Genomic DNA, 26,198 nt, shown 5'->3' with positions numbered 1-26,198 from the left:
GTCGTTGGTGTTGCTATGAAACTTCAGTTCATGGGATGTTACGTAAGTTAGTAGACAATAATTTGTGAATATTTCCACGTACGGGAAGTTTAAGGTCACACTTAGTGATTCTTTTCATGATAATTCTGTTCTTTTCACGTTTATTGTTTCCAAAATTTATGATTTAGATACTGTTGGCAATCTGATTATTTTATAATAGTAATACTCTATAAAAGAATAAGGTGATTTATTTATCTAGTATGTTAGAAAGCTTTTTCAAAAACTTTAGCTTATATAGGGCTGAAGTTTTTACAAATGAACTAAATAACTTCAGCATCTTCTGCTGAAGTTTTTGAAAAAGCTTAATGGCAAAACTAATGAATCCAGGACAAAAAAACTTCAGCTTATTTAGTGCTGAAATTTTTACAAATGAACTAAATAACTTTAGCATCTTCTGCTGAAGTTTTTGAAAAAGTTTTATACAAAACTAATGAATCCAGGACAAAAAAACTTCAGCTTATTTAGTACTGAAGTTTTTACAAATGAACTAAATAACTTCAGTATCTTCTGCTGAAGTTTTTGAAAAAGCTTAATGACAAAACTAATGAATCCAGGACAAAAACACTTCAGCTTATTTAGTGCTAAATTTTTTAGAAATGAATTAAATAACTTCAGCATCACAAAACTTCAGCTACTAGAATGCTTAAGTTCAGTAATTACAAATAAAAATTTCAGCAAATAGAGAACAAAATTCAGCACTAGAATGCTTAAGTTCAGCAATTACAAACAAAAACTTCAGCATACTTGGTTCAGCAATTTTTGCTACTTCAGGCTCGTTTACTAGAATGTTGAAGTTTGTGTGATTGTCTTTGCTACTTCAGACCCGTATGCTGAAATTACGCGAAAAAGTGGGTATGCTTGTACTTTTTTTTGCAAAGCGGGTACAAGTTAAAACGTGACCCAAAAGCGGATATAGATGCAAATGCCCCTCTTAAGATGGTGTGATATTCTACTTTCGGCCAAGCCCACATAATTTTTCTCAAAAGCTCTCGTACCATTAAAAAGTAAATTATTTTTCTTTTCTAGTTTACATGTGGAATTTTGTTCACACACTTCAAACACGGCTCTTCCACGAACTCTGCACGGAATAGTTTGTATATCAAATTGTCCTTTATATATTATATACAAATTAATAATATGCATATTTTAAATACTTTTTGACTTGCAAATGTAATTAGTATCAACCAACCGACCAATCCTATATTTTACCCAAAAATTTAAGTACACTTATGACTCAACATGGCCAAACAATTTTATTTATTTTTTGTTTACAAGAAAAGAGAGATTATATAGGAATCTAAGAGGATGTAGTGTAGTAATTCAGAATATAATGAAAATAATGTCATGTAAGAGCAAAACATGGCTTGTAATTTCACACATTATTTAACCTTTGTCCAGTTCATCTATGTCGGCTTGTTCTCTACTACTACTACTCCTTTCAACGTAAACTCTATTTTTTGACACTAACATACGTATCATATAACAGACGCATTACGCTATAACTTTATTCCATATTTTTTTTCATTATCAATACTTAATTATATTATAATCTTGCATATAGAATAGTATAAAGATGTTATTGTAGTACATATACAGTAGCAATATAAAGCAGCTCCGTTATTATTGGCGTCTGATTTTCCGGCGAGTTCTATGATTCTTGGGGTAGCGTATAACTTATTGACCACACCTATTGTCTCCACTTTATTCTCTCTTCCTTCCCATTTTTGGAAATATTTTTTTGCATTCTTGATTTTCCGGCGAGTTTTAGCTTGGTGGTTCTAGTTTTAGTTACTTCCTCTACCGGCTGAAGTGGTAATCAGTAATCACTGAATTCAGAGATATAATTCATCTTTGTGGGGTGCAGTGTTAGTTGAAAAGAGGCAGTTGTTTTTGTGGGGTGTAGTTTGATTCCGGCAACCGGAAAATGCTGACGTATTCATGATAATGGAAATTGAAGAATATTTGCATTTTAGGGAATTCTGCTGGTTTTGGATATTATAAAATATTGTATTGCAATTATGGAGCTAGCATAATGGTGGAATTATAAGTTCTTTGCAGCTGGAATTTTGTGTTAGGGGAATTATTTATTTTTTTTGTTTTTTTTTTGAGAGAGAGAGAGAGTAGTGGGAAAGATAAATAAATTGTGAAGAAATTCAAGTGGAAATTTTGCTGAAATGAAGGCACCATCAAACGGATATATTGCAAATTCAGGAGAAGGTGTTTTTACTATAGCCTAACTGATTCTTTTGCATTTCTATCTTTTGCCTTGTTATTTATTTTCTTCAATCTGTGTCTTAATAAGTGAAATTTTCTGTTATAGTTGAGTTTTGATTCGAAGGGGAGCCTTGGACCAACGTTAAAGTTGTTTCCGTGTGACCTGTAGGCACGGGTTTGAGCCGTGGAAGTAGCCACAAATGCTTGCATTAGGGTAGGCTGCCTCCATCAAACACCCCTTGGGTGCGGCCCTTCCCCACACCCTGCGTGAACGCAAGATGCCTTGTGCACCGGGTTGCTCTTTAGTTGAGCTTTGATTTGTTAGGTTTGACAAGTCCTAGCATGGGCATTCGCATGAGCAAGTTAATTGGTTCTAGCTCAATTTAGAAATGCCTAAACTACTCCTGGAATCTTTGTGTTTACTCCATTTTGGAGGAGAAAGAATACATTTTGATTTTTGTGCACCATTCTCTGTCAATTAAGATTTGAGTAGGTTCTGCTTTTGCTAACAAGCCAGTATAAGGAAGGGAAAGCACAGAGTTGAAAATATGGGTACCACTGAGAATAGGAATGAAATTAATACTGCAAAGTTTGTTTGATATTCTGTGTTCATGATGCTTTAATTGGATACACTTGCCATAAGTTCATATTGTCACATGGTTTTCTTTGAGAAAGGAAATTGAAAAAGTTGTTCTATTCATGGATTACCAGATCAAGAAACTACCGCTTCTTTTTAATCATCGATCCTTGCATGTCATTGACATGCCTAAACTCACCAGTGTTGGTTAGTTTTTGATTGCCATTTGGTATACAAACATTAGAGGGTCACACGATGTTCGCTTCGTTTCCTGGTATTGCTGAATTTTTATAATTATTTGGCTTGCGGAACTCCTAATCTTCATAATTATTTCACTATAATAATCCTTCAGTTGGGGGTAAAAGGAGAAACAGAAGAACATTTCCTCTTTTTGGTTGCATGAATGACTGCATAATTTCACGCATAAAGGAGCTTAGTTTCTAGCATATCGAAGCTTCATATGTATGTTTTGTATAAAGTTTAACTTGAATTTAGTAAAAATGCATACCTGAAATTTTTTATCATAATGCAACAGGAGATAGAAAGGTCATGAATTCAGAGTTATGGCACGCTTGTGCTGGCCCATTGGTTTCGTTGCCTCCCATTGGAAGCCTTGTGGTATATTTTCCTCAAGGTCATAGTGAGCAAGTATGTTTCTTTTGAAGTTGAATCGGAGTATTATTTCCCTAGATATTGTCCGATGATGAAACCTTACTTCGATATCAAAACCTTACAGGTGGCAGCGTCAATGCAAAAGGAGACAGATGGAATACCAAGTTATCCTAATCTTCCTTCCAAGTTGATCTGCATGTTACACAATGTCACTTTACATGTACGACATCTTCCTCTATCCACACGTTGGCTGGGAATTGTCTTTCCATTTCCACATATGTTTCTTACAATTAATGATTTAATATGGATGTCTTCCCATACCATCCTTTCGTGAGTTTCATCAGTGTTTGTTTGGATCCACAATCTCAAATTGATGTTGCATGTGAATTAAGTAGAAAAACATAGTTCTATTAAGGAAAATCAAAGAGTAGTGGAGTTTCCCTTATTCTAACGTGGTATACTTGTGACGTTTTTGTTAGGCTGACCCTGAAACTGATGAGGTTTATGCTCAGATGACTCTTCAACCTGTAAACAAAGTGAGTCCTTTATGCTGTTTGCAATTTCAGCTGTCATCTTTTGGTGAACGTATTTTTTACCTCCTCAGCAGGAAGTTGTATGATACGAAATTTTGCTTTTTGTTCCTGCAGTATGACCAGGAGGCTTTAATTTTATCGGATATGGGCCTTAAGCAGAACAGGCAACCTGCTGAGTTCTTCTGTAAAACTCTCACAGCTAGTGATACAAGTACACATGGTGGATTTTCTGTTCCTCGTCGAGCGGCTGAGAAGATATTTCCTCCACTGGTTTGTTTATCTTCACAAAGTATCTTCAAGAAAAAGAGATCCGCTTTTATGCATCTGACGGGAAGTTTCTTTTATAGGATTTTTCAATGCAACCTCCTGCTCAGGAGTTAATGGCTAGAGATTTGCATGACCAAGCTTGGACTTTTAGGCATATATATCGAGGTACATTTTAAGATCTTTTACTCTCTTATGTTGGAAGTTGAATTTGAATATTCTATGTAGAATTACTAATGGGGTATAACACTTTGAGTTGCTATACTAGTAGTTGACATTTAAGGTTTTTCTCAAAGGATACAGTTCCATTTTGGAGTGCTAAATTAAGTGTTTCGAATAATTATCCTTTTTCTTTATAGATTAGCGATATTTGTCTTTAAATCCAACTTAACTTGAGAAAAATGCGATTCCAATAAGTGCTCACTGAAATTAATTTGCATGATTTCAGGTCAACCAAAAAGACACCTTTTGACAACTGGTTGGAGTGTCTTTATCTCCTCTAAAAGGCTATGTGCCGGTGATTCTGTCCTTTTCATAAGGTAATGGTGAAAATTAGTTGGTAATTTTTATATATGATAGTCATCTTGTTGCTAAACTGGGAAAATTTGATGTAGAGATGAAAAGTCACAGCTTCTCTTGGGTATAAAACGAGCGAATAGACAGCAGCCTGCTCTCTCCTCATCTGTTATATCTAGTGACAGCATGCACATTGGGATCCTTGCTGCTGCAGCTCATGCTGCTGCAAACAACAGCCCGTTTAGTATCTTTTACAATCCGAGGTACTATTTCAACCCTTCTGTAATAGAAAATATTACGTGTTTGGACTTAAATGTTGAATAATACACAAATTGTTTTTCTTGCTCCTTTTGTTCTTGACAGGGCAAGCCCTTCTGAATTTGTGATTCCTCTGGCCAAGTATAATAAAGCTATGTACGCACAAGTTTCACTAGGCATGCGATTTCGGATGATGTTTGAGACGGAGGAGTCTGGAGTCCGTAGGTATATGGGTACAATAACTGGTGTTTGTGATCTGGACCCCATACGATGGAAGAGCTCTCAGTGGCGTAATCTTCAGGTACTCAGTCATCTAGGCTTTGTCCCCAAGAATTTGCCTATAATCTTGATATATAGAACTTAGTGGTCATAGTAGAGCTCTTCCCACTGCATGAAAGTATATTTCTCAGTCATACCAAATACAACTACATATATTAGGCAATGTCATTCATTATCGGTTGCTCCTTCTGATTAGGAGTGCTTACTTGCACTTTGGTTCATGACTTTATGGTGGTAATGTCTTTAGAAGCATTGTGTTTTCCTTTTTCTTGTGTGAGTGTGTATGGTTTTCTTGTTAAAAAATCATTTTAACCATTTACAGATGTTTCCTTGGTCATTAGATATCCTGCTAGCTCTTTCATTGAACTTTACTTATAGTTCCGAAGGATTTCTTGATGGTATGTGATCAACTTCATTTGCATGGATCCAATCCTTATTTCTTTATTTAATTTGTTAGGTGGGATGGGATGAATCAACTGCCGGGGAACGTCCAAGCAGAGTTTCAATTTGGGATATTGAGCCTGTCGTAACTCCTTTTTATATCTGTCCACCTCCATTTTTCAGGCCCAAGTTTCCTAAACAGCCAAGTTTTCCTGGTAAGCTACTTGACATTTAGCTTTCTCTTTTAATGTTTCAAAGGTTAAAAAGAACTAAAACAAAGAGCCTATTTGAAGGTTCACTGTAGTCCATCTCCCTCATCTCAACCTGCACAAGAAGGAAATTAGCTAACTGTTAACTTCCTTGCTATAATCCTCAACGGGCTAGTGCTTTTGCAGGTGATGAGTCTGATATTGAAAATGCATTAAAGAGGGGGATGCCTTGGATCAGCGATGAGTTCGGTCTAAAAGATGCTCCAAGTTCAATATTCCCTGGACTAAGCTTGGTACAATGGATGAGTATGCAACAGAACAATCATAATCCTGTTGCCCAATCCAGACTTCCCAATGTCTTACACAGTAATATTGGCACGGATGACCATTCTAAGTTGTTGAGCTTTCAGTCACCTACACCAGGTCTCCAGTTCAACAAACCAAATCAACTAAATCAGCAATTTGGTCAAATCCAGCAGCCACCATTAGCATGGCCCCAACAACAGCAGCAATCGTTACAGTCTCCCGCGAGTGTACAGCAGCAGCACACGCCGCAGCAGCACACGCAGCAGCAACAGCAACACTCGCTGCAGCAGCAGCCACAGCAACACTCGCGGCAGCAGCTGCCACATCAACACATGTTGCAGCAGCAGCAGCTACAACCACAGCCACAGCTTCACCAGCAAGCGCAGCAGCAGCAACGTGGACCCCAGCAGCAACAATTGACCGTGAATACACCACCAGTAAATAATTGTGTATCCCCTAACCAGATACCAAACCAAAGTTTTCCACAAGCTTCGATATATGCTCAGCAGCAACAGTTGTTATCAGCCAGTAACCAATCACAGCAAAATGTTCCTGTCAATAAAAATCCATTTCTTTCAACATCCTCGGCACAAGACTTCCCATTTCAGCAACAAGCGGAACAGCAGTCTAACCTCTTGCAAAAGTCCCAGCAGCAGCAGCAGATAATACCGCAGCAGGCTCCACTACAATTGTTGCAACAAAGTTTGATGCAGAGGCCACAAGTACAGACATCGTCACAGCAGAGCCTTACTGAGCAGCAGCTGCAACTACAGCTTCTTAATAAACTGCAGCAGCAACAGCAGCAACAAGCACAGCAATTATCTCATGTAAGCTCTACTCTGGAGCCACGTATGCCCCAGCAACAACAGAACCGGCAACCACAAGAGCTCCAGTTTGGTCATCAGCAATTGAGTTCCAACATCATGACCACAGCCACACATCTACAGTCACCTCAACATGCTTTCAACCAACTCGAAGGCCAGAACAAATCTCCGATAACAATCAGAGCACTTTCTGGTGCTACAGATGGTGATGCTCCTTCATGTTCAACCTCTCCTTCTACAAATAATTTCCAAGTTTCACCACAAAACTTCTTGACTAGGAACCAAGGGCAAGCCATACTAGTGGATGAGTCGGTAGTTGATCCATCTCAAGAGCAAAACAAATCCGAATTTCGAATGAAACATGAGCTACCCTTCTCAAAAAGTTCGGAGCAGTCTAAATACAAAGGTAATGGTACTGAGAACTTAGAGGCAGCATCATCGACAACATCATATGGGTTGGATTCTAGTGGCTTCAACTTTTCATTGCCTGCATTATGTGCGGAAGGCGATGTTCAATCACATTCTAGGAACAATCTTCCTTCTGCAGCAAATATAGATGGATTGACCCCCGATGCTTTGCTGTCAAGGGATTATGATTCCGGAAAGGATATGCAAAACCTATTCTCTCCTTTTGGAAATACCCCTAGGGACATAGAAACAGAGTTTTCTGCTGCTGGGATCAATTCTCAACAATTTGGGGTTCCAAACATGTCATACCAGCCAAGATGTTCCAACGATCTCGCTGTTAATGATAATGGTGTTCTAAATAATAATTCGTGGACGAATCAGACTCAGCGCATGAGAACGTATACAAAGGTCTGCCGCACACATGCTTTGCTCTCTTTTTATCACTCTTTATGTGTCTTCTCTTATTTCAAGTTTCATATGATGGCGTAGTACTGTTATATCTCATTCCCGTTATGTATGTTTTTAATATTGTTTTGCGATCATGAAGGTTCAAAAACGTGGCTCTGTGGGAAGAACTATAGATGTGACTCGTTACAAAGGCTACGATGAACTAAGACATGATCTAGCACGTATGTTCGGGATTGAAGGACAGCTGGAAGACCCTCAAAGAACTGAATGGAAGCTTGTGTATGTAGACCATGAGAATGATATGCTGCTTGTTGGTGACGATCCTTGGGAGTAAGTGTTGACTTGTAGAAAGTTGTATTATGATTCTTGAAGTATTACTTTTCCAAGATATTCATGTTTTCCTCATTTTTCTCAGGGAATTCGTGAGCTGTGTTCAGAGCGTCAAAATCTTGTCTTCTGCTGAAGTGCAGCAAATGAGTTTGGATGGTGATTTAGGTAATGTGCCAGTACCAAACCAAGCTAGCAGTGGCACTGACAGTGGTAATGCATGGAGGGGACACTATGATGACAACTCAGCTGCATCATTTAATCGATGAAGGCGTTCCCGTTTCATGACCTAACTTTGCAATGCATTTTCAACACAATTCCCTTGAAGCTGCTAGCAATTCAGATCACCAGAATGCAGCTGGTAGGAGCAACTCATGTCAAGTTTTTTATTCGTGACGTGAATACACATACCCCTTCGAGATATGGCAGTCCGTGCATGTCTTCGTGGCACAGTTGATGTTAGATTAGTACCATTACTACTTTGTGGAGTGTTTTAATCAGATTTACTGAGATCAGGATCCGTTTCTTAATTCTTATTCGAAGGTCCGAAAATCTGTTAGTGAATTTAGGAGAGCAGGTTTCCAATGTTGAATTATTTGTTTCTAGATCAGGTTGATGTAAATTAGCCTAGTAATTTAGGCTTGAAAAACTACAGGAAGAAAAATTCCTGTTGTACTAAATGTAACAGAAAGTGTATAGCTTTGACGGATGTGGGAAACAATGTCTAATGATGGCTCCAAGAACTTATAAAGAAAATCCATCACGAAAAATTCAGTTCCAATCTTCATAATCTGCAGCTTTCAATCACTTTTTAACGTACAAAACATACAAAATACCCAAAAGGGTAAAAATTCCTCAAATCAAGAAAAGAAGTGCGTTCAGAAAATTGATTCTACACTTGACATTAATCATTAATTTGCAGTGTTTGCCGAAATGTGAATGCAGCTTCCTCTTCCTAAACCTTAGTGAAATTTTGGCACGGAATAATTGACTCGATATCCAACTAAGATAGCACGGCCATTACATCAGATGCCCTGAGTGTAATGTAATCGGATCCATCAGCACCTTTGAATTCACTACCTGCATATTTGGAGTAGAGAACTGTATTTCCAGGGGATACTGAAAGTGGTTTCCTGTTCCCTTCCTCGTCCAAAGGACCAGGCCCAACAGCTATAATCTGTAATTTCAAACACATAGTATAAGGTTTAGAACATCTCTACCAATATAGGGGGAATAGACTAGGGATGCAAATTAGAGGCAATATTGATTCTTGACAGCCAGAGTACTAGTCAATCTTCTATCTCTTACCGCGCCAATTGAAGGCTTCTCCTTTGCTGCCTCAGTCAACAGTAAGCCTCCTGCGGTTTTTTCTTCAGCCTCGGCAACCTGACAGCAAATGCAACCACCAGTTAACGCTCGTTCAGTCAATTATACTCGGGTAAATCAAAGGAAAATTAAAGAAGAAATAGGCAACCAGCTGACTGTGAAACATCAGATATCTTGCATACAAGGAATGAATGAAGGATAAGAGTGCAAACCTTGATTAGGACTCTGTCATTTAATGGCTGCAAATCCTTGATATCATCTGTCTCAAGAACACCAACAATATCATCCTCTTTCAGAATGAGGTGCTTTGATCCATCGAACTCCACCTCTGTTCCAGCGTACTTTGAGTAGACGACTTGGGCACCCGTCTATACACAATAGATCTTTTCAGTCGAACTTGATTTTCATGGATTTATCCTAGCTTGATTATATTATCTGAATATAATATTACCTTCACGCTAATGTCCACTTTAGTCTTGCCAGCTGAACGACCCTCCCCAACAGCAACCACCTCACCTCCTTGAGGTTTTGACTGCGCTGTTACTGGAAGTAGGATACCACCTACAGTCTTCTCCTCCGCGGTCTTAATCTTTACCAATACTCTATCGCCCAACGGCTTAAGCGTTGTGTACTGCAAGAATAACAGCAAGAAAATAAATATCATGAAATTTTTCCTGCTAAAATTGGAATAATTTTATTGCATGACCAGTTAGTTAGCAGAGAGTAGAGACAAATCACCACATTTACAAACCAAACATCATAACTCAACAAATAGTCCTAAATAAGAAAACAAGTAAATATCCTTCACATAATGTCTCTTTAACATATATAAGAGCAGAATATGAGTGTAAGGTTACCCACAAAGGAAGCGGAACTTTGAAGCCACGGTAAAGTTCGCTCTACATGACCTATAGGCCACGAGTTCGAGCCGTGGAATCAGCTGTTGATGCTTCCGGGTAGGCTTCCTACATCACACCGCTTGGGGTGCGGCCCTTCCCCAGACCTTGGGTGAACGCAGGATGCTTCATGCACCGAGATGCCTCTTTAAGGTTACTCACAAGCTAACCTCATTAGGCCTCAATATCTAGGTCTGGCATCAGCATTGACATAAAAATATCTGAAGCCAGGATGTACCAGCTGATAAAACTTAATTCTCAGTGAAGTCATATTTGGATTCCAAAATTATACTTGACTGAAGTCTAACAGTTATAAATCAAGAAACATCAAAACCAAAACTAGCAACTATAACACTATTGTTTCCTCAATTCTGCCAAGGAAACCATATTTTCCCAGCAAGCCCAAGTCACAAACTTACAACACAATTGAAGCCACAAAACAGAATGAAAAGGTCAATTTACCCAATCCAACAAAAAGACAATACTTATCCAATCCATTTCTAGTTGAAGTTATTTGTTTCAGCTAACTCTTGCAAAATACTGAACGAAGACTTGATCTTTCTTTTAAAGAAACAAAAAACTAACTAACCAACACCTGATAATTGCACTAAATTAATCATAAACAAGAAAACCAATGTTCATACTGCAAGCGAAAACGTTCATCAACACAATACGGGAAGCAGCGTAAATACATAAGAAACCAAATCTCCCTAGTCATTCAGCTATCCCAGATAAAAAAAATGATGGAACTGAAAAAAAGTAAAAAAATAAAAAAGAAATAATGTACCTTAGGAGCTACAGTAGTGGCAGCCTTAACAACAAGACTACGAAAAGACCTGCTATTCTGCTTCAATGGGGCAAAAGATGCAACCTTTACACTACCAGTTGACCTAAGCCCTTCAAAGGATACAAAACCCTTTGCACAAATGGATGATGCCGTTAGCTGAGTGGTCGCCATTTCTTCCTACACTTAATCAAATTAAACCCCAAAAAATTAAAATGGTTATTATCCTCAAAAAGAGGAAAGTTAACGTCAAAAAGAATATATTTGGAACAATGATAACAAACAATACCTGAATTAGGAGTCAAAAAGAAGGCTTCTTTTTCTTCTCAACTGGGGTAGTGAGAGTAAGTAAGTTAGGTTGTTCAAAAAATATAGTGTGTGTTTGGTAAGAAGAGGATAACAAAACCCTAGAAGGTTCAAGAGAAAGGGGTTTTCTGCCAAAGATAAGATGTTTCTAGAATTTTTCTTTTGTTTGTTTGTTTGTTCGTTGGAACATATTACCCTCTTCGATTGGGCTCGGGTTAGACCCTTTCATATGGACCAGTCTGACAATTTTTCCAGCCTCTCAAATATGAATGAAGCCCAATTAGTTCTTCGCCCCTAGCCAAGATTTATTGGAAACAACCTCATTACCTTCGGATAGAGTAAGGTATCTTCTACAGACTCTATTTGTAAGATTTTACTGAATTTTTATTGTTGTTATGGTTGTTGTTGTTGCCTTTCAAGGTTCAAATACTACAAATGACGTCGAATTAACCTTTTCAAAACCGTTGTTTATATTTTGATCACATTAAAAAAAAAAGTTGAAAAAATAGCTTCACATTGCAATTTTAAAGCACGCTCGCCAGAATTTTGAAGCTCTAGAAATTCTGACGATCACCAAAATTTTCAACGCCAGAATTTTAGAGCACTAGAAATTTTGTTTGTCCTATTTCCAGCTAGATTTTAAAAAAAATCTGGTGATCCATCAAAATTTATAGCAAAATCCTGAAGATCAGCATAATTGTTGAAAATTTTTGCCTAACGTGTTTTAGAGTTCTGGTGACCAGGGAAACTCTTGTCCGACGTATCTTAAAATTTTGGAAAAAAACTATAGGTGTTAATTGGGCCGGGCTGACCCATTTTCAACCTGGTTCAGCCCGTTATTGTTGCTTATTGTGCGGGCTGAGACGGGTTGGTCAAGGGGCGGGTTTTGGACGAACAAGTTTTGAATAATGGTGTACCGTACCCGCTAAGTCCGCGACCCGTTAACGAGTTGTTAACGGGTTGCAACCCGTTATCAGCCCGGATACCGTTGAGATTTTTTTATTATTATTATTTGGACCGTTGCCAACGGTCAAATTGAGAAATGACCGTTGGGGAATGGCCAGATTTTGCAGAAATGGCCATTTCGACCTCCCCCATTAAAAATATAGCTCTCTCATCCCTAATAATTGAAAATTTACATTTTTAACCTTTTAAAACCTATAAATAGCCCCCCTTCTTCTTCATTTTTTCTCACAATTCACCCTCTTACTACTCTAATTCTCTCTTGATATTATTGTTCTTAAATTCTCAAATCTCAAATTCTCAATTATTTATTATTTCAAGTTTCATCAATTATTTAGTTTAGACATTACAAAATTATTATTATCAAATATCAAGTATTCAAGTGAAGTGTGGTATCAAGTACTATCAAGTATCAACTATCAAGTTTTGGTCTATCAATTGAAGTTTAATTTTTGATATCAAAATTAGTGCGGCACTCGGAATCCCGATACACTCGTTCCATCTCTTTCTCTTATTTGGTGTACACTTATTTTATTATTTAGAATTATTAATTTAATTTCTTTATTTAATTTACATAATGGATTTACTTAAAGCAGCCAAAAAAGCGTGCACTAGTAGAGATGGTAGTAAGAAAACTTCCAAAAGATCAAGAGGTGGTAGGGCTGTGCACGGATCGGATCGGATTTAGCATATTTCGGATTTGAATTTCGGATTTTGGATTCTAGAAAATGCAATCCAAATCCGATCCGAATTATATCGGATCGGATCGGATTTTAAAGTTTGGATCAGATCGGATATCGGATCGTATTATTATGCCTCAAAGTTAAACTAATATGTATATTTTCTTTGTAAAAGAGACAATACATTAAGAAAAATTCATGTTTATGCAATTATGAGAGTACTATGGTGCCAATATAGCTAAATCTAACAATTATAAAGGTAATAACTTGGAGGTTGTTGTAAATTAAAGTGTAGTATTTATACATGTCCTAATAATTTCGGATTTCGGATTGGATTGGATTAAAATATACCAATCCGAAATTTTAATAAACACAATCCGAAATCCGAAATCCAAAATTGAATGGATCGGTTCGGATTTCGAATATCCGATCCGAATGAACAGTCCTAAGAGGTGGTGTTGGTTCTTATAGTAGATTTACACATATTTATGGAAGTTCACCTGAAAATTTAAATGTAGATTATGAGAATGCAAGTAAAATTTGGTATAGATGATATTTTAGATGATATTTAATCACCCGATAATCTTGAAACACCACCACCTACACCCAGTAATGCTAGTCAAACTCAAAATATTAGGGGTGGAACAAGTAGGCCTCCTCTCCCTATTAAGAAGAATCGACGATTAAGAAGTAAGTGTTGAATGTTTTTTGAAAGACTAGAAGATCAAAAAAAATTATGTAAAATGTAAAATTTGTAATGAACATTATAAATATGAGCCCGGTAAGGGAGGGGGAACGAGTCAACTTCGTAGGCATATAGAAGAGAAAACCCTCTTGATTGGGGAGTAGATGAGGAATCTGAGCAATAAAAACTTAACCCGAGTATTGGGGGGTTATTTGGTAAATACGATATTAAGAAAGATCGAGAAGAATTAGCTAAAATGATTGTTTTAGGTTGTTTACCTTTTAGTTTTACTTCTTCACCGTGTCTTGTTACTTATATTCAAAGAATTTATAACCCTATGTTTAAAGGTATTCCTAGAAGTACTTGTAGAGCTGATATCTTTAGGCTTTTTGGACAATATCTGACATATATATGTTATTTGTTCGCAAGTCTTCCTTGTAGAGTTTCTCTTACTTCTGATATTGGTCGTGTTATAAACGGAAATGATTATTTGACTGTTACATGTCATTGGATAAATGATAATTTTTTTATGCAAAAACATATTATTGCTTTTAAATACGATGAAGATCAAAGTCATACTAGTGCATTTATAAGTAATACTATCCATGAAATTTGCAGAAAAAGTTTTGTGTGTGTCATTTGCTAATACTTCTAACAACAATGCTGCTATTACAATATTAAAATTGCATCTACACCCACCACTTTCTGAAATATTTCATGTTAGATGTGCATGTCAGATTTATAACTTGATTGTGAAGAGTGGCCTTGAATTATTTAAAGATGAATTTACTTTAGTTAGGAGAGTTGTTGGTGTAATTCAAGGAAATAATAGAAGTGTTAGATTAAATGCATTCAAGGAAAAATGTGTACACTATGGACTAAAACCAAGACTCATGCCTGAAGAAATAGTTACTAGGTGAAATTATACTTATTTATTCTTAAGATGTTGTTATAAATATAGAATGTCTATAACTGAAGTTGCTAGTTCTCATTGTACCGATCCTAGTTGTTTGTTAACATCTAGAACTTGGGATGTCATTCATGATGTTGTATAATTTTTACAAAAAATTCACGTGCCTACACTTTAGTTTTCTGGAGCTTATTATCATACTATTGCAAATGGTTTAGTTCATATTGCTGAAATTTCTCTTTTACTACATAATTTGAAGAAGAAAGAAGGATATGCTTCTGTTGTTAAATCTATGCTAGATAAGTTTAAAAAATATTTCTACCCAATTCCCCATATTTACTTAATTGGTACTATTTTAAACCCTACTATCAAAATGATAAAGTGTCGCCAATTAATTAGAGCTTTATATACTTATATGGATATTGAACCAATTGAAACTCTTGATATTGACACTTGTATTTCTGATCTACACACACATTTACAAACTTTATATAATTATTATGCTAACGTTGTTGATGCTTCTTCGGTTGTAGATGCAAATATTCCTTCAAGTAATCCTTCAACATCTGGAACAACTATGGATGATGATGATGGTGTTCAAGATTATCTGATTTGGTCTACACTAGGAGAGCATCACCAAACCAGTAGCAGGAATATTGATGAACTAAATTTCTACTTGCAAAAGTCACCAGAGCCCCTCACACTACCGCTGGATTGGTGGAAAAGCAACTCAAATCAATTTCCTGTTCTTTCGGTCATGACTTGAGACGTGCTAAATGTGTCGATTTCAATAGTCGCATTAGAGAGCGCATTTAGCCAAGCAAGACAGCAGCTAGGAGATACCCGTCATTCATTGGACAACAACGCTTTGGAGATTCTAGTGTGCTTCAGAGATTGGATAAGATCAGAACGGCGAAATCAAGGGCGTGCCGAGGTAGACGAAGAGGAGGACCAAGAAATTGGAGATATAATGGTTTATGGTTCCGATTCAACCAATGCCGAAAAAGAACCTTGTGTTGACATGGAAGAACTTATAAAAATGATGCAAAATATGTGATGTACTATTTCTTATTTTTTTATAGTTATTGTAAACTTTTAATTTGCAAGTTCAAAAATCAAAAAATCAGAAAAAGAACTTGCAAATTAATTTGAAGTATTAAAAATATAAAATGAAAGCCTTCGGAGTTTGTTCCTTACATATTGCCTATTGATCTTGTTAAATAATATTTTTTGTAGCCACTTACTTTGTAATTTCAATTTTATAATTTTAAAATACAAATTTCAAATTTAAAACTTTAAACTTCAAAGTTTAATTCTAAGCCTTAAGCAAATACTTAAGTATCAATAACATTGAAAAAGAAAAATAAAATTTAATCTTTAAAAAAATATAGTAGCCCGGCCCGCCCGAACCTTGACGGGCCCTAAATAACCCGAAAAAGTTAAACCCGTCCCCAACCCGATACGAAAATGGACGATTTGGTTTTTTTCCCGTTCAATCCGTCCCAACCCACCCGATAAACAGGTATAAAAAAAACTATATGGCTTTGATCTAGTGGTGAGAGAACAACACGTGATGGTTGGGTTAGAAACACGTCATGGTATCGAACTCTCCCCTATACAAGTATATGGTATTAAGTGAAAATGATAAAAGGGTGAGTTCATTATTCATCAATTTTTTAATTTTGCGACACTTGCCTCAGGAAGTTATTAGTTTATAAAAATGAGATATAAAAAAACTTGCTTTATGATGTATGGATCAATTAAATGTGACAATAAAGAATAACTAATTTAAAGAATTTGAGTTAAAATTAGAAAGTAAGATAGTGAGAAATTGAAAAAAAAAATTATAGAAAGAAATAAAACTGATAAAAAGGTAAATATTTATCTAATTTAATGAAAGAAAAAAATTATCATATTAACTCACCTAATCATAATTTATCATAATTTTACCAAATTAAAAGAATATTAAATCTTTTATTAATAATTACATAAATATAAATTATATCATAATATAGTAGCACTTCATATTTTGGGGCTAAGGCAAGAGCTTCCCCACCTTACCCTAGAAGCCGCCATTGTTTTAAGTTACTTTCTGCAGTTAAGTTGTAAAGAGGCGCCCAAATTAGGTTAAGGAGTGAGAAAAGATGCAGCATGATGAGGTCATATGGCAAGTTATCAGACACAAGCATTGCAGTTTCATGGCTAAGTCAGATTTTTTTCTTAATTTGATTCTCACCATTTGTTTAACATATGGTCTTTATTTGATTTATTTTTTCTTCTTTTGCAATATTGACAGAATTGAGACAGGGATATTTTGCCGAAATCCATATAATGTAACTGGGATTTGCAACCGCAGCTCATGTCCTCTGGCTAATAGTCGGTACGCCACCATTCGGGATCATGATGGTATTTATGCACAGCTTATTTCTTGTCAGTTTTGAAATGATATACAAGAGGCTATAGTTTTTTTTTCCTTCATTTTTTTTAAATATAAGGAAATAGTTGTAATTTCGCTTTGGTTTGGTTTCCTTAATATCTTGTTGTTGTTATTACTTGTTGCCAATGCTTCTTTTTCATCTACTCTCTAGCCGATGGTCTATCGTAAGCAACCTCTCTGTCCTCCCTGCAGTGGCGGAACTAGGATTTTACCAAGGAGTGTCAAAATATATATAAAAAAAAGTAATTATACACGAAATTAAGGAGGTTCAACGCATAGTATATATACATAAAAAGTCTTTTTTACGTATTTACACTGCGGCTAAGGATGCATGTGGCTCCGCCACCCCTCACAAGGTAGGGGTAAGGTGTGCGTATACACTATCCTCCCATACCCCACTTGTGGGGAACTCACTGGTTTATTGTTGTAAGGACTAAAGAAATGGTTGTAATCGTGATCCTAGGGCATACAAGATGTATGAGTTAATGGTTTGGCTGGTTGCAATTGGAAAATTGTTTTATTTATGATCATTAATGAATAATTTGGCTGCAATGGAAAAAGGGATTTTTACCTATCGGTTTGTCTTACTTGTACCCTTTCATTCCTAGATAGTATTTTATACTAGTATTAAATGTTAGGTTCTAGTCAAAGATGTTTCTTTGGTTGTGATGTGCCTGTCTTGTTTACCCCTTTTCGTCTGGCTAAGTGACTTAGGGGAATCACCATATACTTGGATTATATTGATTTATCTTTCCTGCGCTGAGGGCATATCGGAAACAGCCTCTCTATCTTTTCAAGGTAGGGGTAAGGTCTGCGTACACACTACCCTCCCCAAGCCTCACTTGTGGGAACTTACTGGTTTTTTTTTGTTGTTGTTGTTGATATTGTATTTTCGTCTGGGTTTTTAGCTATGAATCATGAGGGCAATTTTAACTTTTTCTTGATGGGATAAGCTAATATGATCATCCTAACTGTTCTGATATTCATAGTAAGCTGTCTAAAGAATCTACAATCTGGTTTCATTGGAGGGTTCACCAAAAGTGCTTGTTTCTGGTTTTGTAGTTTTTATTAATTACTGAATTTTTTTGTAGGAGTAATTAGAATTTTCTTTTGGATCCTCTGATTTGTTTTTGTGCTATGCAGGAGTGTTCTATTTGTACATGAAAACAATAGAAAGGGCTCACATGCCAAACAAACTTTGGGAAAGAGTTAAATTGCCAAGAAATTACGAACAGGCTCTTGCAATCATTGATAAACATTTGGTAATGCAACAACTTTTTTTTCACTTGCCGCTGTATGCTTGTTGTTCTTCAAGGCAATAACTTCCCTCCCGCCTCCTTCCCTCTCTCTTAACTACCACAGATGTACTGGCCAAAGTTTCTTGTGCACAAAGCAAAACAAAGATTAACAAAAATGACTCAGATGCGAATAAGAATGAGGAAGCTTGCTTTGAAAACAAGGTTCGGACCTCCCTTCTCAGAAATTTGGTTTACAGTTAAATTCTCTCCTAAACAATTAAATGTATATATGCTTGGTGATTTGTTGTCTCAAGCTTACTTTTTAATCTTACTCTTTTACGGTCTTGAGCATTATTATAGAGGAAATTTAAGGTGCATGCTTGAAAGTTATAGATTCTTGTTTGTTTTATCAATCTGGCTCTTCATCCCATTTCACCTTTTCTCACCCTGGCTTCCAGAAGAACGAATACAAACAAGTAATCTCCTGGTTTGTTAATGAGGCAAAGGTTGAGCTGACTGTTAGATGTGGTCCAAGTAGACTTCTAGTTAGATGAACATTTAGGCGTGGTAAGTTCAAATTTTAAAATTTGTCCATTCAGGAGAGAAAGGGGGTGTGCTGTTCCATATGAACCTCTGTTTATCACCTCTTTAGTGGCTATACCAATGGACTGAGATATTGGATAACATACACCCAATGTATGCCGAATCATAATTGTCCCATCTTATCCAGTTAGAATATTTTAGCTGCAGCTTTTACCCACGATGAATGTACTAGGTTTTAATTTAGTCTCTGGCATATGCAGCTAATTGAGTCCTCTATGTAAACCCCCTTTTCCCACGATCCGCAACTACTGCCTTCGTATAGCCCCCTCTAACCCGTTTCTTCCGTCTTTCCTACCACTGCAACTTCCTAAACTGTTCTTGTGGTATCCTTAGTTCTCTTAACCTGACATGCCTTCCCCATCCACTCGGTCACTGCATCTCTACGCAACCCCCCACCCCACCCACCCACCCACCCACACCATTATTTCTTATAAAATCCCTCCTCCACTGTCCTAACTAGTTCATGGTCTTCACCCTTGCCCTCGTTGACCCAAAAACCTGCCTCCCCTCTATCCCATAGCCCTACAACTGTTAGAATACCTCATGGTGGTGGAATTGTTTCTGGAATCAGGGTGGAGGGATTTTTCTAAATAGGCATACTCTCCCCCTAATTGGAACCTTAATACAGGAAGCCCAAAATTGACGGGCAATGAGCTCAATTACCATTTCAGATCATAAGTCTTGTGTCAAGGATGCAGTGCCACACAGACTTTTTTAAATATAGGGCATAAAATTGCAGATCAAATATGGAAGTATCACGCATAATTTTCTTGGAATTGCATAGTTATTGCTATTTGCAGGGACTCCTCTCTCATTTGACTTGAATTAGATAGTTCAAATAGCCTTCCTCCATCATAATATCCGTGGTCATTGCTGCTGCAAAGGCGCGGGCATTCTTTTATTCCTTTCCAGTCTAGATTATGTACATAATTATTTTTTGAAAGCAGCAGTGTCCTGTCCAGATTATGTACAACATAATTGCCATAGCTGTAATGATACTATATTCTTTCGGTTAGTAGTTGATATAATAATGAACTTTCTAACAGCAGCATAGTTTCAAACTTCTCTAGGAGGGGATCAATCTCCCATGGCAATTAGGTGAGATGGTATTGGAGAATATTCCATTTTATCCTAATTCAAGCTAGTACGTAGAAAGCTTGCTTTACCCCAAAAAATATAATGGTAACAGTTGTGTTTGAGCTCAAGAACAATCCTAAATTGTCCTCCCAACTTTTTCGAGAAGGGACTTGTTTGCTTCCATATTTTGGTACCTCCCCTTGAGGAAATAAATTTTTGCTTATGGATGTTTGACTGAAAGCATTTTCCTGCACTTGCTATATGCTTTAATTTGTTGTGTCTCCAGGGAGAAGATAATGACCACACCTAGGAAAGAAACGAAAAGAGAATCTCGCCGACAGGAAAAGGCTGAAAAAGCAGCTCTTCTCGATAAAGTGAGTTTAAGCTTGTAATTCTTTCCTTTGTTCGGGGTAGCATTTTTTCCCTTAATTTGGTAGGTCATCTGGCTATTTCCTTTACAAGACATGCTATTTGTACTCTGCAGAGCATTGAGAAGGAACTGCTGGAACGCCTTTCTAAAGGAGTGTATGGTGATATATACAATTATCCTGAGCGGAAGTATCTAGAGATTCTTGGTAGGGAAGAAATGCAGGTGGCTAGTGAAGAAGAAGATGAGGAGGTCTTCATCAAAACCCCTGTTATGTTGTCTCTGAAATATTCTCATTTTACTAGTTTCCCTTTCTTCTCTTGGTTGCTTCCTCCTCCCCCCCTTGTTTTTTGGGGTTTGGGTGGGTTGGGGGGTTTGGGTCGGCTTGTAGCCTGGGACTACCCTCCTCTGGCAAAGCCTTCCAAGTAAATTGGTTAACTTTGGCTGATACATTTAGATGAGCCATTTATTCATTCTGCTGTTAATGATTGAAATAAGCAGGAGCATGAAGTGGAATATGTTGAAGGCTATGATGAGCTTGAGGAGGAAGATGATATGGAAGATTTTGATGGTCTTGGAATTAGAGACAGCGGCTTGGATGATGATACTGGTAAAGTTCTTTATGGATGTTCTCTCCGTTGCTCATCCTATTCCCCCCTTCCCAGTGTTTCATTTGTGTAATAAATTACTGGCCACATCATCCTTTGGGTGAGGACGCAATGCACATATTTAACTCAGAATTAACAGTCCCCCCTAGGTTTACCTAAACACCAGGAATAAATGAGTTTGCATTTGTATTCTCGTAATGTTTAGTTGGCGTTCAGACTAATATTAGGCCGAAGTTGAAAAAAGAGAGCATTTTAAGTGTAAAAGAGTACTATTTGGAACAAATTGAAGTAGAAGTTGCAAATTTATACCAGTCACATCCTTTTGGTGTATTGGTGCTGATACAGTCATTTTCTCTCTGGCTGAAGCACTTATTCATGTCCATTGTGGCGAGGAAGTGTCTTTCAAAGCCATAATTGTGAACTAATTGTAAATCCGTGTGACCATGTGGCAGTTGGAATGGACGACGAGGATGATGATGATGATGAAGATGACGAGGCTGTTGCAGTTCATCAGAAGAGGGGTAGAAAAGATTCTGTTTTAGCTAGAAGAAGAGCAGAGAAAGATGAGCCAAGTGCAAATTCAAAGAAAAAGGCGAAAGTTCTTGTGGAGGTAAAAAAAAATTATATGCATAATTAGTTTCCTCTAATGCGTTCTGCTTTTACACACTTCAATCTTTGTTATAACCCATCTTTTGACTATATCTCCTATAGGTTGAACATGAGGGTACGGGTGAAAGACGGACAGCAGTACAATGAGAGATTGTATGTATTCCGTAATTTTACAATTATCAAAATGCTTGCTTAAGTGGCTGCGAAATTCTCAAATTATGCGCCAGACTCCGTTAGCTAGAATGAAATGGACATGTAAGCAAAAGGATCTTACTAATTTTGATCTTGTAATAGCAAATTTTGTAGTCATTGTTAGTGTTCGAGTGGAATTGTGTGCTAAGAGTAGCGTTATTGACCTTAAGTTGTATTTCTTCTCTGTGGTACTCATATTATAACGTTTGTCACAACAACATACCCAGTATAATCTCACAAGTAAGGTCTGGAGAGGGTAGTGTGTACGCATACCTTACCCCTACCCTGTGAAGGTAAGGAGGTTGTTTCCGAAGACCCTCAGCTCATATTACAACGTTTGTAAGATCTATTTGTATCTGCTGCCACAGGTGTTAATGGTAACCACATTGCAGGCAAGCAATCTAATTCCTTAATGTGAAATGATACTTTCTAAAGTTATATTAATTTTTAAATATTTAGTTTCATTAGAATTTCACACTATTGTTTTGTATGCATTTGACAAGTAGATATTACTAGTTCTACACTAGGGCCAATTTCTGATGATAGTATAAAAGCCCGAACAGATAATTTGAAGCCTATATCGTGAAAACAGAAATAATTACAAATGAAACCATACTATATTTGTAAATATTTTTAACTCAGCTGTAGGATCTTGAAAACCTCAAACTGTTTAGCAGGGTAATAAAATACCCTTATCAGTATTTTCAAATTTCACTGAAAACCTCAAACCTCAGCTGTAGTTTCAAATTCTCTAACAAGTGAATTTACAAGACATTACATGTAATTCATCTAGTCACACATGAGCTTATCAGTTTTTAGGACGGTTTTCGTCAAGTATTTAACAAATAAAATAAGAAGTGCAACACGAGAATTTTAATAGCGGGCTTGAAATTTCATTTTACTAAACTAAGGTAATGACAGGTGTGAGATGAAAATAAGTCTACCTCAATTGCAGTAGAAATCAGAGCATTGCGCTTAACACCAGCAACTTATTTGGATGTTATTATATATATAGTTTCATAACGTATCGTATAATATTTTGTTGTATCATATCGTATAATATTTTATTGTGTCGTATTGTTTGTTATTGTTTCATGATGTCATGCATTATAATATGGAGAATAAACTTGTAATTTTATAAAAAAAAAGTAAGGTACGAGATAAAATTATTATATAAAAAGGTAAGGAATGATAAAATAGAATTATCTAATAATAAGGAAGGCCAAAATGAGAGAAAAAAAATAAGGTATCAAAGAATCGGTCATTCCATAAAATGAGACTTTTTGTCGTTACGTAATGCCGAATTAAATAATACGATATAATAAAATTTAAATAACAATTAAAATATTATTTAAAATAACAATACAATACAATACAACAAGTAATAACCATTCAAATAAACTATAATTAGGGACATTCGCTGAGATAGCAGTCTATCAAATTCTCAGAGTCATGGATGAAGGCTAATTGATAGAGCTTTAGATGATAACTAGATTAATGAAAATATATGTATCTTAGATTTGCAAATCGAATAGAGTAATCGTAAAAAAACTAGGTTGTATGCTTATTAATAGTCTGTTTGGTGAAGCTTCTAAGCTTATTTTGAGAAGCGTTTTTCTCAAAAGTATTTTTCAAAAAAGTATTTTTCAAAAAAGTATTCTGTGACGCTGTGTTCAGCTAATTAATTTGAAAAGCACTTTTGAGCAGTAATTAGTATTTGGCCAAGCTTTTAAAAACTGTTTCTAAGTGTATTTTTCTCAAAAGTGTTTCTCAGAAAGGTATTTTTGAAATCCTCAAAAGCATTTTTTTTCCATCTAAAAGCTTGGCAAGCACCTCAATTTTTGGCGAAAAGCACTTTTGACAAAAAAAATCACTTTTAGCCAAAAAAAAAAAAAAAACTTGGCCAAACAGGTTATAAGTGAGCCTAGTTCTTTCATTAATATTGTGAAAGTAGAGCAGTTATTTCCGAAAAACCTACAAAGAGTATAATTAAAAATAGGGGCGGAAGGAGGGTGTTATCTACGAGTTCAGACGAACCCAGTAACTTTTTGCTTAGACGTTGTAGTTGTACTGAAAAATCTATTAAATATGTATAAACACTTAATTGCGAACCCATTAACTAACGAGTTATTGGTTCAATTATAACCGCAGAACTCATAAACTTTAAATCCTAGCTCCGTATCTCATTAAAATTCGGTGGTTTCCGCGGAACCCATAAATTTGGCATATGCATATCGCCGAAATTTTGCAGCTCATCTCCACGTGTCAATCATTCTCTTAAAACCAAGCGCCACGATCGGCACACATGTTTCCGTCCAAGAAACATTACTCAAAAATAGTCAAAATTCACAACCTTACGTGTCCTTCATTTTCTCAACCCACGTTTACCCTCCCCTAAATATAAAAGACTCAACATGCCTCAACGCGGAAAATAGAATCAATTCTCTCTAAAAAATAAAATCACAATTTTGCTAAAATGGTGAGACCTAAAGGAAATAAAGAGAAAAAAGATAACGGGGATCGTTACAAAGGTGTAAGGATGAGGAAATGGGGAAAATGGGTAGCAGAAGTACGGCAACCAAAGAGCCGTGACAGAATATGGTTAGGATCTTACGATACGGCGGAGGAAGCGGCGAGAGCTTACGATGCGGCGGTCGTTTGCTTACGTGGACCATCGGCGACGATTAATTTTCCAAATGATCCTCCACTTATTCCGTCGTCAGCGCCTAATTGTGATCAGCCGCAATTGTCGCCGTCGCAAATTCAAGTGGCGGCGTCGAGACATGCGCGTAGGGTTTGTGAATCAGCTGTTGTAGATTCTAGATTACCAGCTGTGGAAACTGTGTTTTTTAGAGATAATAATAATTCAGAGTTTGGTTGTTCTTCTTATGTGGATTGCTATAATTTGGCTACCACGGATAAAACAAGTACCGGAGATGGTGAAGTTTTGCATGATGATTTATTTGATAGTGCTAGAATGTGGACTTTCTGAATTAAAAAAAGAAAAAAGAGTATTTCGGTGCACAAAGTATCTCGCGTTTATGTTGGGTTCGGAAAAAAGCCGCACCTCACCTCGGGCTCACCTCGGGAGCTGTGATATAGACAGTTTGGCTGTTTTGCTGGCTTGAATCCATGACTGCTTCCGTAGCTCGAACACTATAGTTAGACAACTATTAGTGTACTTTCTGATTAGTAGTAGGATTAATTAAGCACCTTCTCATCAACTTTTAGTTCCAACTTTTAGTTCCAACTTTTACTAAATTTGTTGCTTATTAGGTTTATGGGTACTCTGTTGTCTACTGGACTAGATAAATTCATTTTACCTTGCAAAATCTAAGTAAAATATTTTGCGAGGTCTTGGCAAGCTACCACTCTCTCTGTTCTCAAATTTATGTGAACGACTGGACACATATTTTAAAAAAATAATTTTTTTTAAATTTGTGATCCTGAGTTAAAAAAGGCTCACAGTATTTATGTGGTTATAATTTTTTTATAATTTTTTTTTATTAATGATAGAATTGTAAGTTTAAGTTAAATTGTTTTCAAATTTAGAAAGGTTTAATTGGAGCAGAGGGAGTACTTTGTATCACTTGTAATTGTCTCCACTTGTTTACCTTTAAATTCCTTTTAATTTTCCGATGTCTCATCTTATTTTCAGTTATATAATGGCATTGTTTGTTTCTTTTTGTGTTATGAAATATAACTCAAAGTAATAATATTGAATAAGGAAATAAAGTAATTTAATAAAACATGAGTAAGAAATGGAGATAGAGAGAAGGAAGATATTTTCTTCTTTAATTGTGTGTATTTTTTTTATCTATTACAAGACCTTTATATAAGCATAAAAAGTGAAGAAAATATGTCATGGAATATGTTATTGAATATACAAAATATGTCATTAAACATTTGAGATGAAAATTATGGAATAAGAGTAAACATTCACCATAGTGTGATATTTATCATAACGCTCCCCCTTGGATGTCCAAAGATAATGTGTTTCGTTAAAATCTTACTAGGAAAAAATCCTATGGGAATTTTTTTTTTAGTGAAAGTAAAAGAGTACACATGTTTAGAAATATGCCTTTTGGTTGCCTCGTTAAAAACCTTGCAAGGAAAACCCAGTGGGACAAAATTTTGTAAGGGAAAAAAAGTACAACGCATATTAACTCCCCCTGATGAGAACATCAATTCACATCCTTGATCATTCACATCCCAATCTTGTACACTAATTTCTCGAAGGTTGACGTCGGTAGAGATTTGGTGAACAAATCAGCCATATTATCACTTGAAAAAATCTGTTGCATATTGATATCACCATTTTTGAAGATCATGTATGGAAAATAACTTTGGTGAAATGTGATT

At 36.3% G+C, this 26,198-nt stretch overlaps 4 protein-coding genes across 5 annotated transcripts; 3 read left to right on the top strand and 1 right to left on the bottom strand.

Moving 5' to 3' along the window:
* Positions 1 to 1,551: 1,551 nt before the first annotated feature.
* LOC104239005 (auxin response factor 19-like) lies at positions 1,552 to 8,883 on the top strand. The gene is made up of 13 exons (XM_009793540.2): positions 1,552 to 2,256; positions 3,366 to 3,478; positions 3,567 to 3,662; positions 3,922 to 3,978; positions 4,090 to 4,245; positions 4,323 to 4,407; positions 4,688 to 4,778; positions 4,854 to 5,018; positions 5,119 to 5,314; positions 5,750 to 5,888; positions 6,069 to 7,828; positions 7,968 to 8,158; positions 8,244 to 8,883. Exons 1-13 carry the CDS (start codon positions 2,214 to 2,216, stop codon positions 8,422 to 8,424), a joined length of 3,273 nt encoding a protein of 1,090 aa, XP_009791842.1. The 5' UTR covers positions 1,552 to 2,213; the 3' UTR covers positions 8,425 to 8,883.
* A 32-nt stretch (positions 8,884 to 8,915) lies between these two features.
* Positions 8,916 to 11,633, bottom strand: LOC104239006 (20 kDa chaperonin, chloroplastic). 2 transcript variants are annotated; one of them, XM_009793541.2, is made up of 6 exons: positions 11,451 to 11,633; positions 11,165 to 11,341; positions 9,933 to 10,112; positions 9,694 to 9,849; positions 9,464 to 9,541; positions 8,916 to 9,332 (listed from the first exon to the last, which is right to left on the bottom strand). In XM_009793541.2, the coding sequence occupies exons 2-6, from the start codon at positions 11,333 to 11,335 to the stop codon at positions 9,159 to 9,161; spliced, it is 759 nt and encodes a 252-aa protein (XP_009791843.1). In that variant the 5' UTR covers positions 11,336 to 11,341; positions 11,451 to 11,633; the 3' UTR covers positions 8,916 to 9,158. The 2 variants fall into 2 exon arrangements, with proteins under 2 accessions (XP_009791843.1, XP_009791844.1); XM_009793542.2 differs by having other exon boundaries at positions 11,165 to 11,346; positions 11,451 to 11,631.
* A 5,088-nt stretch (positions 11,634 to 16,721) lies between these two features.
* On the top strand, positions 16,722 to 22,005 carry LOC104239007 (uncharacterized). The gene is made up of 9 exons (XM_009793543.2): positions 16,722 to 16,911; positions 17,002 to 17,111; positions 18,286 to 18,404; positions 18,505 to 18,602; positions 20,347 to 20,434; positions 20,545 to 20,679; positions 20,929 to 21,037; positions 21,488 to 21,645; positions 21,747 to 22,005. The coding sequence occupies exons 1-9, from the start codon at positions 16,850 to 16,852 to the stop codon at positions 21,789 to 21,791; spliced, it is 924 nt and encodes a 307-aa protein (XP_009791845.1). The 5' UTR covers positions 16,722 to 16,849; the 3' UTR covers positions 21,792 to 22,005.
* A 2,307-nt stretch (positions 22,006 to 24,312) lies between these two features.
* On the top strand, positions 24,313 to 24,828 carry LOC104239008 (ethylene-responsive transcription factor ERF016-like). Its single transcript, XM_009793545.2, has one exon. The coding sequence runs from the start codon at positions 24,313 to 24,315 to the stop codon at positions 24,826 to 24,828; it is 516 nt and encodes a 171-aa protein (XP_009791847.1).
* The last annotated feature ends 1,370 nt before the right edge of the window (positions 24,829 to 26,198 follow it).

This window comes from Nicotiana sylvestris, chromosome 7, assembly GCF_000393655.2.
Source record: "Nicotiana sylvestris chromosome 7, ASM39365v2, whole genome shotgun sequence".
Taxonomy (NCBI): Eukaryota; Viridiplantae; Streptophyta; class Magnoliopsida; order Solanales; family Solanaceae; genus Nicotiana; species Nicotiana sylvestris.
The sequence above is the reverse complement of the archived record's forward strand: the minus strand, read 5'-3'. Positions and strand labels throughout refer to the sequence as shown.

Bases quoted from the DNA above. Each gene is read 5' to 3' on its own strand.
- LOC104239005 (XM_009793540.2), top strand. From the start codon at position 2,214: ATGAAGGCACCATCAAACGGATATATTGCAAATTCAGGAGAAG. The intron at 3,479-3,566 runs GTATGTTTCTTT...AAAACCTTACAG, and splicing joins CTCAAGGTCATAGTGAGCAA to GTGGCAGCGTCAATGCAAAA. The intron at 5,019-5,118 runs GTACTATTTCAA...TGTTCTTGACAG, and splicing joins AGTATCTTTTACAATCCGAG to GGCAAGCCCTTCTGAATTTG.
- LOC104239006 (XM_009793541.2), bottom strand. From the start codon at position 11,335: ATGGCGACCACTCAGCTAACGGCATCATCCATTTGTGCAAAGGGTTTT. The intron at 10,113-11,164 runs GTACATTATTTC...TTATTCTTGCAG, and splicing joins CCACTACTGTAGCTCCTAAG to TACACAACGCTTAAGCCGTT. The intron at 9,542-9,693 runs GTTTGCACTCTT...ATTTGCTGTCAG, and splicing joins ATGACAGAGTCCTAATCAAG to GTTGCCGAGGCTGAAGAAAA.
- LOC104239007 (XM_009793543.2), top strand. From the start codon at position 16,850: ATGCAGCATGATGAGGTCATATGGCAAGTTATCAGACACAAGCATTGC. The intron at 16,912-17,001 runs GTCAGATTTTTT...CAATATTGACAG, and splicing joins CATTGCAGTTTCATGGCTAA to AATTGAGACAGGGATATTTT. The intron at 18,603-20,346 runs GTTCGGACCTCC...TTGTGTCTCCAG, and splicing joins AAGCTTGCTTTGAAAACAAG to GGAGAAGATAATGACCACAC.
- LOC104239008 (XM_009793545.2), top strand. From the start codon at position 24,313: ATGGTGAGACCTAAAGGAAATAAAGAGAAAAAAGATAACGGGGATCGT.